General features: G+C 43.7%; 1 protein-coding gene across 2 annotated transcripts in view; it reads left to right on the top strand.

The window, feature by feature from the left end:
• The window catches only part of RUNDC3B (RUN domain containing 3B), a 174,720-nt gene that overhangs the window by 134,568 nt on the left and 23,502 nt on the right, over positions 1 to 16,650 (top strand). The window contains exon 9 of one of the 2 annotated variants that reach the window (XM_073581919.1): positions 8,042 to 8,188. The exons of the other annotated variant lie outside the window; for it this stretch is intronic. Coding sequence (XP_073438020.1) covers positions 8,042 to 8,188 — 147 coding nt within the window. The remainder of the gene's footprint in view (positions 1 to 8,041; positions 8,189 to 16,650) is intronic. 2 annotated transcript variants of the gene reach the window in all.

Below are 16,650 nucleotides of genomic sequence, written 5' to 3'. Positions count from 1 at the left end.
TCAGTTAAGTTTGACGGTCGCCGAGCATGGACAGCCCGCGTCAAATCATCCCACAGATGTTCAATGATATTTAGGTCTGGGGACTGGGATGGCCATTCCAGAACATTGTAATTGTTCCTCTGCATGAATGCCTGAGTAGATTTGGAGCTGTGTTTTGGATCATTGTCTTGCTGAAATATCCATCCCCTGCGTAACTTCAACTTCATCACTGATTCTTGCACATTATTGTCAAGAATCTGCTGATACTGAGTTGAATTCATGCGACCCTCAACTTTAACAAGATTCCCGGTGCCGGCATTGGCCACACAGCCCCAAAGCATGATGGAACCTCCACCAAATTTTACTGTGGGTAGCAAGTGTTTTTCTTGGAATGCTGTGTTTTTTAGCCTCCATGCATAACGCCTTTTTGTATGACCAAACAACTCAATCTTTGTTTCATCAGTCCATAGGACCTTCATCCAAAATGTAACTGGCTTGTCCAAATGTGCTTTTGCATACCTCAGGCGACTCTGTTTGTGGCGTGCTTGCAGAAACGGCTTCTTTCGCATCACTCTCCCATACAGCTTCTCCTTGTGCAAAGTGCGCTGTATTGTTGACCGATGCACAGTGATACCATCTGCAGCAAGATGATGCTGCAGGTCTCTGGAGGTGGTCTGTGGATTGTCCTTGACTGTTCTCACCATTCTTCTTCTCTGCCTTTCTGATATTTTTCTTGGCCTGCCACTTCTGGGCTTAACAAGAACTGTACCTGTGTTCTTCCATTTCCTTACTATGTTCCACACAGTGGAGACTAACAGGTTAAATCTCTGAGACAACTTTTTGTATCCTTCCCCTGAAAAGCTATGCTGAATAATCTTTGTTTTCAGATCATTTGAGAGTTGTTTTGAGGAGCCCATGATGCCACTCTTCATAGGAGAATCAAATAGGAGAACTACTTGCAAGTGGCCACCTTAAATACCTTTTCTCATGATTTGATACACCTGGCTATGAAGTTCAAAGCTCAGTGAGGTTACAAAACCAATTTAGTGCTTCAGGAAGTCAGTAAAAAGTAGTTAGGAGTGTTCAAATCAAGAAAATGATAAGGGTGCCCATACTTTTGCACCGGTCAAATTTTGTTAAAATGCAGATTGCACATTTTCTTTTAGTACAATAAACCTTATTTGAATCCAGAAATATAACTGAGTCCATCAGTTATTAGATATATGAAACTGAAATAGCTGTTGCAAAAACCAAAATTGTTATAAAGAAAAAAGGTTAACATTAATAGGGGTGCCCAAACTTTTACATATGACTGTAGACAGATATACACGAGACATCAATTCACTGATCCACCTGACAAGGATCTACAGTGAAGACATCGGGATGTCCTTTGGACTGGAGAAGTGCGGCCAGTTGGTAATAAAGAGAGGCAAGGTAGTTAAGACCGATGGAGTGGAATTACTAGCAGGGCACGTAGCAGTTGTACAGCCATGCTACAAGCTACAAGTACCTCGGCATCCCACAGGGATACGGTAACCATGATGATTGGGTAATTCCCTCATCCTCTTAATCAATTTTGTTGCCCTCCTTTGTTCTCGCTCTAGTTCTATTATATCCTTCCTGAGCACCGGTGCCCAAAACTGTACACAGTACTCCATGTGCGGTCTAAGCAGGGGTTTGTACTGAGGCAGTATAATGCTCTCGTCATATGTATCCAGACCACTTTTAATGCACCCCATGATCCTGCTTGACTTGGCAGCCGCTGCCTGGCACTGGCTGCTCCAGGTAAGTTTATCATTAACTAGGATCCCCAAGTCCTTCTCCATGTTAGATTTACCCAGTGGATTACACCCAAAGATTGTATACCAACAGAAAGGAGGGTGGTCGAGGCTTAATAAGCATCCAAGCCACCATCACAGATGAAAAAAGGAGTATCCAGGAATACATCAGAAAAATGGCACCAAAATATGAGATGGTGAGAGAAAGCCTAAGGCAGCAACAACAACAGATCTGGAAGGAAGAACAGGAACATGAAGCGCCATGGCAAGACAAGTCGCTGCATGGGATGTACCACCGACAGATAATGGAGGTGGCTGACATGGAGAAATCCTACCAATGGCTGGAGAAAGCTGAACTCCGAGACAGCACAGAGGCACTAATTATAGCGGCACAAGAGCAAGCACCAAGTACCAGGTCCATAGAAGCTGGAATCTACCACACAAGACAAGACCCAAGGTGCAGACTATGCAAAGAAACCTCAGAAAACGTCCAACACATGGTGGCAGGATGAAAAATGCAATCAGGAACAGCGTATACCGAACGCCACAACCAAGTAGCGAGAATTGTATACAGGAACATCTGCACAGCATAATGGCTAAGCCCCCCCCCCCCGAAGTCCAGTTGGGAGACCCCAGAAAAATTGGTGGAGAATGAAAGGCTAAAATCCTGTGGGACTTCAAGATCCAGACAGATAAGCAAGTGTTGGCTATCCAACCAGACATTGTGATAGTAGACAAGGAGCAGAAGACAGCAATGCTAATAGATGTGGCAGTGCCAAGTGACAGCAACATCAGGAAGAAGGAATATGAGAAGCTGGAGAAATACCAGGACCTCAAAGGAGAACTGGAGAAGATGTGGAAGGTGAAGGCAACAGTGATTCCAGTGGTGATAGGAGCACTTGGAGCAGTGACCCCGAAGATGGGAAAATGGCTACAACAGATCCCAGGAGCAACATCTGAGCTCCCTGTCCAGAAAAGCGCAATGCTGGGAACAACCAAGATCCTGCGCAGAACCCTCAAACTCCCAGACCTCTGGTAGAGGACCTGAGAATGAGAAAGGACAACAAAGACCACCCCCAGTGCTGGATGAGAAGGAAGTTAGGTGGGGTTTTGCTGTTGTGAATATAATTATTTATTTTTCATAGCACTATATTAAAATAAAAATGGATAAATCTAGACTGAAATCTAGCAATTTTCGAACTGTTCATTAGGCATTATATAAGACACATTCTTTCAGTTCTATCCAGAAAACTTTTCAGCAGTCTTATCATCACAGACAGGATTACAATTAGGGATAGCAAAAAAACAAAACTGTTGCATTTCGGAAAACAGTGGCATTGAGACCAGATAAAAAGTATATTATGGCAAATGACAGGTCCACTTTAATTCATAACATTTTGACTTTCTGCAGTCACTACTAAAGGGGGTTTTACACATAGTGATATCGCTAGCAATATCGCTAAAGCATCACCGATTTTGTGACGCAGCAGCGATATCGCTATGTGTGATACTTGCCTCCGACCGGCTCCCCCGCTGTCTGTCACTCATTGTGCGAGATCGCGCAGCTCCATTTCTCGTCGGGCACTTCCTGCTGGCACTGACGAGCGACGCGTGGACGCGGACGGGAGGACGTCATGGTCGCCGCATCTGAAAGGTAACGACTGCTGTATCGCTGCGTCGCTAGTGAAATCTGCCTGCTTGGCAGCTCACTAGCGACCATTTAGCGATGCACCAGCGCTCCTGACCGGGTCGTATCTTGGTCGGGATCGCTGGTGCATCGCTAAATGTAAAGGGGCCTTAAGGAAAGCTTAAGACGTTCGACTGCATATTATTACCCTTGAGTTTTACTAAAAAAAATTTGCACTATGTGAGTTGGGATTTTTTTTTACAGCCTCTGTTTTCACAGCACATTCAACTTTGATGTTGTCTGTGGTTATAATTCACTCAGAAAGAGACAGAGGAGAGTTACAAACTCAAGTTGAATGAGCTCACTGACTGTTTCTTAGTTAATTCAGTCAGCAATAGACAGTGCAACACAGGAGCTAAATGGTGCAAAAAAAATTATAGTAAAATGGTGTAAAAAAAAATATATTTTTTTTTTTTTAGCAGCAAATACATGCATGTAAGAGAAAAAAAAATTGTCCCCAAAAGATTGTGAATCCGTATAGGGTTAAGGTTTATAAATCTCACCCATGTCAATAGGATGATGATGAAATGACATGTATTAAAACTGACTGTAATCATTATACCAGATCTTATCTGGTGTCTCATGTTGCAGATATTTTCTTTTTTCTGAAAAAAAATAAAAAGTAATTTCCAAGAGACTTAAACGGCGATAAACACTTGCGGCGATCAAATGAACAATACCATGGTAACAACCAGATCTAGCAGATAATGGGCTGTAATATGGATTTATCATCAGAGCGGCCTGGTAGGAATCCTATAATTTAGACAACTCATTTCTATACTTCCTATCAGGGTATTTGAGGCCACAGTGCCCTGTATTAGGAAGCTCTCTCTGCTCGGGAGTATCGCCAACCATTTCTCACCGGTTGGCAGGTTCCCAAGTTGACTAAGAAAGGGAGTTATACTGGTTTTCAGGGACATAAAGGGTTTGTTCATTTTTGGGGACAACTTTTTTTTTTTATGGAAATGCATATTGTGGGGTCTAAAACTTCATTTTGGCAACAGGTTTTCATTACAAATGTACCCCTTTTGGCTTTTACAGGCTCTATATTCCACTGCAGGTTCAACTTTTATTTGGCCTGTGGTAATAAATTAGCTAAGAGGAGCTAAAAAAATTATAATCATTACAAACTCTTTTGGCAGACCGCAAGAGAAAGAGCTCACTGATGAATTTTCAGTTAACTCATTCTGCTCCTAGTATTTGATAGTGTAACATAGGGGCTATAGAAGACAAACTGTACAAATTTTAATAAAATCCAATTGCGATAGAGATTTTTAACTCAAAAGACATTTACCGTATATCACTCGTATACGTCACTGAGGCTGCACAGACTCCCCGCCTGACCCGCGGTGAACTGCCAGTGTGGGAAAATGTTCAGAAACTTTCCCACGCTAATCAGTTCATCTCTGGTCAGGCGGGGAGGCTGCGCAGGCAGCTTTTCCTTCATTCCTCCATGGTTTACAGCCGAGTCGGTCGCATTAGCACCGCTCCCGGTTGTAAACTATTTAATCCCTTAAAATGGATTGCAGCGTGGGACTTGACTGTACGGCGGAGAGGTATGGATATTGTTGCTTGTTTATTTTGGATTTTTTTTACAGGAGAATGATGGCTTCGTTTGGTTTGGGAGTTAAATAATGATGGAAAAAATGTCTGTTTATTTTATTAAAAGTCTTTATTCTTAATGTGTGCGCGTTTTTTTTTTTAACCCTTTCAGACTGGTGGATAAATAATGGATAGGTGTCTTATTGACGCGGGTTTGTTCAATATATCTGTACCTGTGAGGTTACCGTCACACTTGGTGACGCTCCAGCGATCCCGACAACGATCCGACCTAGTAGGGATCGCTGGTGCGTCGCTACGTGGTCGCTGGTGAAATTAGTATTGAGGTCGTTTGTCGTTGTCCCTGTCAAACACACCGATGCATGCTGGCCAGTGGGAGACCGACGTTCAAAAGATGGTCCAGGACGATCCACCATGATCGGCGATCTCACAGCGGGGGCCTGGTCGCTGCTGCGTGTCACACTGAGCAAGGTCGCTAGCGCTGGTTGGGATACTTCCGCAGCCAGGAGAAGACTGGCTGGCGCCGGTCATCTCCCGGCTGCGTTGCCGCTGACCTCCGGGCGTGACCAATTAGCGACACGGGATTTCCGTTACAAACAGAGAGACAGACCGAATTAGACAATTTTATAGTAGATATGCCACCCGCTACAGGGCAATAGGAAGAGAGAGGGTAAATGCCAGAATTGGCGCATCTTACAGATGCACCTTTTCTGGAGTGGCTGGGGGGGGGCAAAAACAAAGGTCCCTCTCTAGGCTATTAATTTCTGTCCTCAGTCACTGGCTTGCCCTCTCTGGCGGAGAAAATTGCATGTGAGCCCATGCAAGTTTTTTCCATGAATTTAGTCCTTTAATTTAACACCTACAGCTCCAAAATTTTACACAATCACACACTACTAACATAATTAGTGAGGGACATAAATAAATCTAACCGATATGCAATGGTTTACTGTATGTAAACCATGTCTCATCCTGTCTGGTTCTGTAATGATTTTAGAGAAGCCGACAATTGAATTATCGGCTATTCTGCTATCTACCTGTGTATGAAAAAATTATATGATTATTTGGTTTTTAAACGATGTGTACAGTTTTTTTTTACAATGCTATTTTAACATGCGTTTTTACATAGAGAGAACTGCTGTATGTAAAAACTTATGTTAAAATCACATTGCATACGGATTGCATACGCATGTCATACGGATGTTCCGTGGAAAAATCGCACGGAAATCGCATTACACTCGTATGGCACTCGCATAGCACTCGTCCGTTTCTTCGGTCTGGAAATCAGGCCGTTTTTTATTCTCGCAAATGGGTATGAGCCCTAAATGTCACTTCCTGAGTGTACAATAGCAAGAAATAAGGACAGAAAAAAAAGGGAGAATAAACTGAATAATCTGACTACACTGGGTTTGTTTGTAGTCTGTAACCATGGCAACATAGGTTTGCAAAAAAAATTATATTAAAGGTTATTTGGAAAGTTGCTTACATTTTATTTATTTTTCCTTTAAAAAGTAGATGTAGCATTTGAGATGAATTCCCAAAGGTGACGGAGATCAATATCAGCCATTACTAGACCGATGATAAGGTTTATGAGCTGAATAGCAAATACTGAATACATCTGCGTTGTCATGTGTGGAAATCTCATTGGGTGTGCTGATATATATGTCATCTAATGTTTGAGAAATCTGGGTGATGGGGGATCGTATTTGGGGGTTTAGGAGGTTCTTCTTTATATATACACTGCTCAAAAAAATAAAGGATACACTTAAACAACAGAATATAATTCCAAGTAAATCAAACTTCTGTGAAATCGAACTGTCCACTTAGGAAGCAACACTGATTGACAATCAATTTCACATGCTGTTGTGCAAATGGAATAGACAACAGATGGAAATTATTGGCAATTATCAAGACAGCCTCAATAATGGAGTGGTTTTGCAGGTGGGGACCACAGACCACATCTCAGTACCAATGCTTTCTGGCTAATGTTTTGGTCACTTTTGAATGTTGGTTGTGCTTTCACACTCGTGGTAGCATGAGACAGACTCTACAACCCACACAAGTGGCTCAGGTAGTGCAGCACATCCAGGATGGCACATCAATGCGAGCAGTGTCAAGGTTTCCTGTGTCTGTCAGCGTAGTGTCCAGAGGATGGAGAAGCTACCAGGAGACGTGAAGGGGGCTGTAGGAAGGCAACAACCCAGCAGCAGGACTGCTACCTCAGCCTTTGTGCAAGGAGGAACAGGAGGAGCACCGCCAGAGCCCTGCAAAATGACCTCCAGCAGGCCACAAATGTGCATGTCTGCACAAACGGTTAGAAACCGACTCTATGAGGATGGTCTGAGTGAGCGACGTGCACATATGGGGGTTGTGCTCACAGCCCAACACCGTGCAGGATGCTTGGCATAGGACACCAGGATTGCCAAATTCGCCACTGGCGCCTTGTGCTTTTCATAGATGAAAGCAGGTTCAAATTGAGCACATGTGACAGACGTGACCGAGTCTTGAGATGCCGTGGAGAGCGATCTGCTGCCTGCAACATCCTTCAGCATGACCGGTTTGGCAGTCGGTCAGTAATGGTGTGGGGTGGCATTTCTTTGGAGAGCCGCACGGTGTTGGGCTGTGAGCACACACCCCTTTTGTGGACGTCGGGCACTCAGACCATCCTCATGGAGTCAGATTCTAAGCGTGAAATTGATTGTCAATCAGTGTTGCTTCCTAAGTGGACAATTTGATTTCACAGAAGTTTGATTTACTTGGAGTTATATTCTGCTGTTTAAATGTTCTCTTTATTTTTTTGAGCAGTGTACATCCAGGCTGCAAATTTAAGGAATATGCCTATATTGCCAATACTGAGGATCTGTCCTTTTTTTTGAGCAGTGCACATATAGGAATGTTAGGCCATTGGGATGACAGCCAGCCGTAATATCCCAGCCATTCTTCATCTTCATCCCCTTGTGAGCCTCCATCGTGCCTCCATTCATTGTTTGGCCTCTATTGTGATAGAAAATGAAGGAGTTCCCTGTCTGTATCTTCACAGGACTGTACTAAAGAATAATGACTTAAGATCGAGGCAGGAGTTAACCACACACCTCACCAATCAGAGGCCTTCCCCAGGAGCTCTGGATGTTAAAGCTGTGGCCCTGGAGACATTGCTCTACCAAAAGCACAATGAACAGTGGGATGAGTAAGTGAAATATGTCATTGTTGCCGAAGCCATGCCAACCGGAGACCCAACGAAAATACCCCGGCGCCCCATGCAGAACGATCTATGGCCACCTCCTGAGACTGCGCCAGAGCTGGTGAAGACGTGTCAACTTCTGAGGCCCCTAAAATACATAAAATATATATTGGGGTTAATCGATAATATCCTTGTTCAGTGGTTGTCACTGGGATCATCTAATATTAGTTACCGTGTAGTTACCATACATTGCTTTACAAAAAGTAGAATTAAAGGAGTTCTCACCGTACACCGGATGTACTGGGGCAGAATTACTACAACTGTATTGTTTAGAGAGTGAAACGTAAACTAGACAGTCTAAAAATGTGCCAAATTTATTAAAAGGTCCCATGGATGATTTATGTGGTGCATCCTAGGATCAGATTTAGCCATAACTTTTTTTTTTTTTATGTCACTTTTCTTTTTTTTCTGTCTTCAGAATGGCACATGCCGTTCATTATTTTTTTCACGAAATAAAAAAATGCTCTTTATTTTTGCCTGTTAACCTATTGTTGTGTCTTTTTAGAGCCAAAAAAAGGAAAATGTGCCTGTAAAATGTTAAGGCGTAGATAAAATCACACCCAATCGGGGACCTGAGTAGATTTGCTCAAACATTTTTATGATTTTGTAAGGCTGGAGTCACACTAACCTGCGCAAAATACGGTCCGTAGTTTACATGCGTAATGCGGATGAATGACCACTAAATAGTGGTCCGTAGGTCATCCGTAAGCAAGGTGTGGTCGCGGATTTTGCGCATGTGTGCATCCGTATGTAATCCGTGTGGCATCCGTATGCAATCCGTATGGCGAGATTTTCTCGCAGCCTTGCAAAATGGACATTTAACGGTTTTGAGTCCTGCTAACAATTTAAATCATTAGCCTGCACCCTATTTAGACACTCAGAAACAGGTGGCTGCCTACATTCTGTACATTTCTCACCTTGCTTTCATGAGGTGTGTTGGTGTTCTTTGTGCAGCATGGCAGAGGGTCTGCGATTCAATACAACTGAGCAGGTTCTCTTTACCTGGCTTTTGTCACGGCGCTTTGGGCAACCATATCCTGTGATAGTGGATCCGCGGAGGAGGAGACGCATGTGGGTCCATCCACTTTTGAGGCAACGACTCACAAGAGGGCATTTTCACCGCCTCTATTCTTCTCTGCGGGAGCATCCGGATAAATCTTACCAGTACTGTCGCATGAGCATTGCCACATTTGATCGCCTCTTGGAGACAGTGCGCCCTGGGATAACCTTCCAGGACACAAGGATGCGCATAGCCATATCTGCAGAGGAGCGACTTCTACTCACAATACGGTATGTACTACACAACCACATTCTCTATGTTCATAATGTGTGTGCTAAATTATGTTTTTTGCCCTTCTTGGACAAAGTTTAATACCCTCATCTTACTCCAAATATGAAGCACCTGACACAGCAGAATGTTACATCTAATATGTCCTGCATATCACTTAGTCATTGTGCCACCAAATATGTGTATGTTCTTCTCTATCATTTCCTAACAAGTTTGGTCGGCATGTAAATGATTTTTTTTTACTTTAGCCATTCTAACCTGTACTATTTCTGTTGTTCTACAGCTTCCTGTCCACTGGCCTGTCTTATGCCGCCCTCCACCATGAGTTTCTCATTGGAAAGTCAACCATTTCAGGCATAGTGAGGTCTACATGTACAGAAATCTGGACAAGACTCCATCAAGTGGTCCTACCCGAGCCCAGGATGGAAGACTGGTTAAGGATATCAAGGGACTTTGAGGAGGACTGCCAGTTTCCAAATTGTATTGGGGCCCTGGATGGCAAACATATCAGGGTGCGTAAGCCGCCGAACTCAGGCTCCCAATTCTTCAATTATAAACAATACTTTTCTGTTGTATTGTTGGCTCTGGTAGACCCTCAATACAAGTTTATAATTGTTGACATTGGGGCCTATGGAAGGACGGGAGACTCTAGAGTCTTCAATACTTCCATAATGGCTCGCCGGCTACGCACCAACCAGTTGGATCTACCACCACCACGCCAGCTACCAGGCTCCCCCGAACAATCAGTCCCTTATGTCCTTGTGGCAGATGAGGCCTTTCAGTTATCGCGCAATGTCATGAGGCCATATCCCCGGCGCAACCTTGACCACAGGCGCAGAATTTTTAACTTGCGCCTATCACGTGCTCGGCGACTGGTGGAGTGTTCCTTTGGGATTCTTTCTGCCAAATGGCGGGTACTCCAGTCTGCCATTCAGTTGAGTGAGCAAAATGTGAATGAAGTTGTGAAAGCCTGTGTTGTTCTGCATAACTTCACCAGGATACATGATTGTTCCTCCTCTGATGTTGTTGTGCATAGGCCGGACAATGTGCGCAGGGTGAGACCACCTATCATCCCTCAACGTAGACCGCTCTCTGGCCTCAAAGTGCGTGATATATTCACGAATTACTTTATCTCACCTGAGGGGGCAACTTCTTGGCAAGAGCATGCTGTGTCTATGTTATAATTTGTTGCTTTAAGTGTGTCAAAATATATATTACTCAACCCCTTATGATTCTATGAGTGTTTCAGTGCATTGGTTGGTGTCTGTTAGTATGTTGTGAGGGATTGTGAAAAATCACACAGAGACGTTAAGTAGAGTAGACAAATATTTAGTTTTGTCCTTTTTTTTTTTTTTCGCTTAAAGGCAAACATAATTTTGCCATAACACAAATTTGGCAATGGCCAAAATGACCCTTTGTGCTTTCTTTAACTTGTTGTAAAGTGAACATAACAGAACAAAACAGCCACAAACATTAGGCCAAAAAAACATTGCTGCATCACTAGATTAACCTAGATTTGCCAACAAAAGGTGAGCTCCATCACCAAAATAAAGGCAACGAGATAACACTCACATTTCCACATAATGTTAGCCAAACATAGAAAGATTCCACCATGACAGGCAAGGCTACCTCACAGCTTTCACACAGATATTACCTGTCTGTACACCAGACAATATTTAAGCATGCTATACCGGAAAGGATGAAAATACAAAACTCACTTGTTAAGACATAGAGAGAGCGGGTTATTCTGAATGCTTGTCGCCTAGAAATTTTGTCCTAGAGATTGCTAACAAAAAAGGTGACTACTTAACTAAGGCGAGCACGCCTTTCCTATGCGTTTCAAAGTGAGTAGTGTATTTTCATCCTTTCAGTTTACAGCATAGCGCATTTAAAGATTCTCTTTTCTACACACATGTAATATCTGTCTGAAAGGCGTGAGGTAGCGTTGCCTGTCATGATGGATTGTTTCATATGTTTGGAAAACATTGTTTAAAAATGTGAATGTTACATTATGTTATAAATGTTGGTGAAGGAGAACACCTGTTTTTACATTTAGATTAGGAGCACCAGTTACATCTGACTGGACATCTCCAACCATCAGAATCATAAATCCTCATATGTTGGGGAAGGGGAACGTGGATCAACAGCCTGTGGGTGCTGCTGGACATTGTGGCCAACATCGCCCTGTGTGGGGCCATACTGGTGCCCATGATGCTGGAATTGTCCAGCCTCCTGGGACTGTTGGGGATACTGGCCAGAGTACTGATGATGGTGAGGGGCTTCTTGTTGGCTCTGGTAGGCCCGTGGCTCATACCCACCAAGATAGCCAGATCGTCCCCAACCAGGTTGGGACCAGCCTCCAACACTGGGTGGGTACAAGTGGCCATATTGGTGGGGTTGGCTTGAGGAAGACATTTGGTGCTGCGGTATAGACGGTTGGGTAGGGGTAGGAAGGGGTTGAGGTGTTGGCCCATGTATTAGGGGCTGTTCAGACCCTGCTTGAGCAAGCATCTGTGTAGATGGTCTCATGCGCATTAAATTTCGTGGTGAGAGCTGCCACCTCTCCAGAAATTCAAAAACCTCATATGGGGTATTGGGGGGGGTGCTTGCATCAAGCAGGATCTGAATACATCCCCTAATACGGAGCCTGACCTCACGGGTAAGGGCACGGAGATAAAGGGTGAGGCTACGTGCATAGGCCTCCTCACCATCATCTGTTGTTACTCTGGACAAATAATTTAGCACCCCTGTGTCCACATTGGTCCTACTCTCTTGAAGAGTGACCTGGCGCCTTCTTCTTGTTCGCCGTGATACTACAGCAGCCTGTGGGGAGGACCTGATCTGGGCAGTTGGGCTGCTGCTCAAGTTGCCCGGCTCTTCCAGGATGGGTGAGGTGGCAGCAGCAGACCGTCCTGGTGGTGTGGTGTGTAGGGCAGCCATTGTGTGTTCTTGTGATGCCTCATCTTCAGCCATCCTTCTTGTAGGGGGAGAAGATGGGCCAGCCACCTCATCCCCTACAGGATCTATAATGGGCTCTGCCTCTGAGGCCGTTCCTCGATCCGTAAGGTTGGATTGAGTTCTATTATGAAATAGAACAGAGGCAAAAATACATCAATATTTTTGTCCCTGTAATGTGTTTGTGTAATGTGGTGTGAGCTATGTACTTACGGTCTCAGATCCAGAATTGGGGCGAGGAAGTTCAGCCGGTCATAGTAGATATATTTTCTCTTGACATGCCCAGCATCCCCACTCCTGGACCGCTGCTGGCGTTCCCGGCAGAACTGGTCCCTGATGCTTTGCCAGCGTTTCATCACATCTTCCACTGCAATGTGACAGGAAAGATTGTCAAAATCACATATTTGAGAGGTCACATTTTCTAACAGCAGTCTAGGCATGGGGCCTTCTGGGGTGTGCTTTCTACCCATGGTGGCATATGTAATTGTGCCGATACCCAGGGTCTCATTAGCTACACTGAAAATAATTTTATTGGCTAGGAGGATGAGGAGCTTGTGGCCTAACCCCTAATTATGGCTGTGTGAAGCCACGTGTCACATCCTAATGTAACGGCCTCATGATGCTAATACAATTACATGCCCAGGAAGGGGGGGGGGCTGATTGTAGAATCATTTTGAAGCGTGCGCTAAGATTAATGATGTTTTTATGGTTGCACTTACGAATTTTATGCTGCTCATCACGTGGTCTGTCACCAAAGTCATGGTACATCTGGCGTCAGATGCGCCTCCATGACGCCTCCTTTCTTGTGCGGTTCGCATAGTTTGCGTCGCGTGGGTCCCATATTTCGGGACGCTCCTGCACCAGCACAATGAGCATCTCTACATTAATATATGTGGACGCCATGACACTGCTGTACTCCGTGGAGGCGTACTTCCTGGATGTCTGGAGCGCTTTTTGAGCTCATTTGCATGTCTAGGCTTCCTGATGATGGATTGGCCCATTTCCTGTCACCAGCCAAAAGACCTGTGTATTGCTCGCAGGTCACACGTGTGTTCCGTGTGTAATCCGTATTTTTTGCGCACCCATTGACTTGCATTGGCGTACTACGGCCGTAGTACGCTGACAATCGCAGCATGCTGCGATTGGCACGGAGCGTAGGATACGGAAGAGAAAAATATACGCCTGGTGCGAGTGACCCCATTGAAAATCATTTGTCCGTGTGTAATGCGTGTTTTTTGCGCCTCTCACGCGCCCGTATTCCTCGCCAGTGTGACTCCGGCCTAAAAGTCACAATTAATTGCCTCAAACATCTGGAAAGCAAAAATCCCTTCCACAATGGCGAATAAATAGAAAAAAAATATATAATATGTAAAATATATATATATACTTATTTTGTGAAGATATTTTAAAAATTGTGGTACTTTATTGCCTGTAATGTGCACCAAAATTTTGGAAAACATTTTTGAGTGACATTGTCGCTCTTCAGGCTTTGGACCCTTTTTGCTAGGCTATATAACCCTTTCAAGCAACTCTATATATAATTTAAAAAAAAAAATCACACCTGTGTACCATGTTTGTGTGTTTTTGACACTTTTTTATTATATATAGGTGTCCAAAACACACAAACAGATGTGGTATGCAGGTGTAGTGTTTTTTTTTATGGCACATTGAGCCAGAATTGTGCAACATTTAGCTTAGTAACTCTTAACTCTTCCCCATTATCTGTATAAGTAGTGTCGGGCCTGACACGAGAAATCACAAAAAAAGACAAAATCCCTGTGCCATGCTTTGCCACTTCAGACATAGCACAATAGAGCAGATTTATGAATACTGCTACATTCCCAGAATGTATTTGGTGCTTTTGAAGTTGCAGCTTTTATGCAGCATTCCTGAACCTATTACAGTAGGTCACTTGCATTTTTATTTTTTTATTTTTTTTTATTACATTTTTTTTTTGCATTTTTATTGTATTGACAAAAGCAGTGGCTTTTATCTCTTTTTGGGTATGTCATGTTTTAAATAAAGCTGCTTTGTTTTGATGCTTCCTGGTATTTGGCTTTGACAGAACTTTTGAAGTGACTTTTTTACTTTTTTTTTTAACAAAATTTTCCTTTTAGACCCAATTTTGTTTACTTTTACAAGGGTACCAGGAGAAAATAGACCCCAAAATTTGTTGTGCAATTTCCCCTGAGCACACCAATACGCCATATGTGGAGGAAAACCACTGTGTGGTCACACGACAGGGCTCGGAAGGGAAGGAGCACCATTTGACTTTTTGAGTGCAAAATTTGCTGGAATAATTAACGGACACCATGTTATGTTTGGAGAGCTCCTGATGTGCCTAAACAGAGGAACCCCCCCAAAAGTGACACCATTTTGGAAACTAGACCCCTGAGGGAACTTATCTAGATGTGTTGTGAGCACCTTCAACCCCCAAATGCATAACAGAAGTTTATAACATTGATCCGTGAAAATAAAAAAAAATTACATTTTTCCCATTAACATGTTTTTAGCCCCAAATTTTGCATTTTCATAAGGGTAAAAGAAGAAATTGCATCATGCAATTTGTTGTGCAATTTCTCCTGAGTACGCTGATACCCCATATGTGGGGGAAAACTACTGTTTGGGCACACGTCAGGGCTTGGAAGGGAAGGAGCGCCATTTGACTTTATGAATAAAAAATTTGCAGAAATAATTAACGGACGCCATGTTGTGATTGGAGAGCGCCTGATGTGCCTAAACAGTGGACACTCCCCACAGAATGACACCATTTTGGACACTAGACCCCCTCATGGAACTTATCTAGTTGTGTGGTGAGCACCTTGAACCCCCAGGTGCTTCATAGAAGTTTATAATGTTGAGGCGTGAAAATAAAAAAAAACAACAATATTTTTCCCACAAAAAAATGTCTTTTAGCCCCCAATTTTTTTCACAAGGGTAACAGGAGAAAGTGGACACATATACCCCATATGTGGTTGAAAACTACTTTTAAAGCACAGTTCAATGTTCAGAAGGGAAGAAGCGCCATATTGAAGTTCAGATTTAGCTGGACTGGTTTGAGGGTGCCATGTCACATTCGTAGAGCCCCTGAGGTGCCAGACCAGCAGAACCCTTCCATAAAAGACCCCATTTTACACACCACACCTTTCAGTTAGCCCCTTTCTGCCATGTGACGTACTATCCCATCCATGTGCCCTGGGACTTAATTCCCAGGGATGGGATAGTACGTCACAGCGATCAGCGGCGCCCATGTGGTGAGCGCCGCTGATCGCGGCCGGGTGCCAGCTGATTATCACAGCTGACACCCGGCACAATGTGTCAGGGGCGGTCACGGACCGCCCCCGACAAGCTAGCCCCTTGCACACCGCGATCAAACACGAGCGCGGTGTACCGGGGGTTAAAGGGACGCTTCGGGAGGGAGGGGGCTCACGCTATGCTTCCCTGAGCCGCCCACGGCAGCGCAATGTGCAGCGCTGCTGCGGGGGGCTCCTTCCCTGCAGGTCCCCAGATCCAAGATGGCGACGGGGACCTTCGGGGGGCCTGCAGGGAGCTGGCTTCCTCAGTGCCTGCAAAGCGCAGGCAAGAGGAAGTCTGCTTCAATGCCTGTGACAGATCGCTGATCTGTCACAGTGATCTGTGATGTGACAGATCAGCAATCTGTCACAGGACAGTGATGTCCCCCCTGGGACAACCTAATAAAGTTAAAAAAAAAATAAAAAAAAAAGTGTAAAAGTAATTTTAAAAAAAATCGCTAAATAAAAAAAAAATAAAAAAAAAATTTCCCTAATAAATTCATTTTTTGGAAATAAAAAAAAAACAATAAAAGTACACATATTTGGTATTGCCGCATCCGTAACGACCTGCCCTATAAAACTGTCCCATTAGTTAACCCCTTTAGCGAACCCCTTAAAAAATAAAAAGCGAAGCAAAAAATAATGATTTATTATCATACCGCCGAACAAAAAGTGTAATAACGCGCGATCAAAAAGACGCATATAAATATCCATGGTACCGCTGAAAATGTCATCTTGTCCCTCAAATAACGAGCTGCCACACAGCATCATCAGCGAAAAAATAAAGTTATAGCTCGCAAAATAATGCGATGCAAAAATAATTATTTTTATATAAAATTGTTTTTATTGCATAAAAGTGCCAAAACATAAAA

The sequence above is a fragment of the Dendrobates tinctorius genome, unplaced genomic scaffold, assembly GCF_039654945.1.
Source record: "Dendrobates tinctorius isolate UK_male_01 unplaced genomic scaffold, ASM3965494v1 ptg000070l, whole genome shotgun sequence".
NCBI classification, from domain to species: Eukaryota; Metazoa; Chordata; class Amphibia; order Anura; family Dendrobatidae; genus Dendrobates; species Dendrobates tinctorius.
The sequence above is the reverse complement of the archived record's forward strand: the minus strand, read 5'-3'. Positions and strand labels throughout refer to the sequence as shown.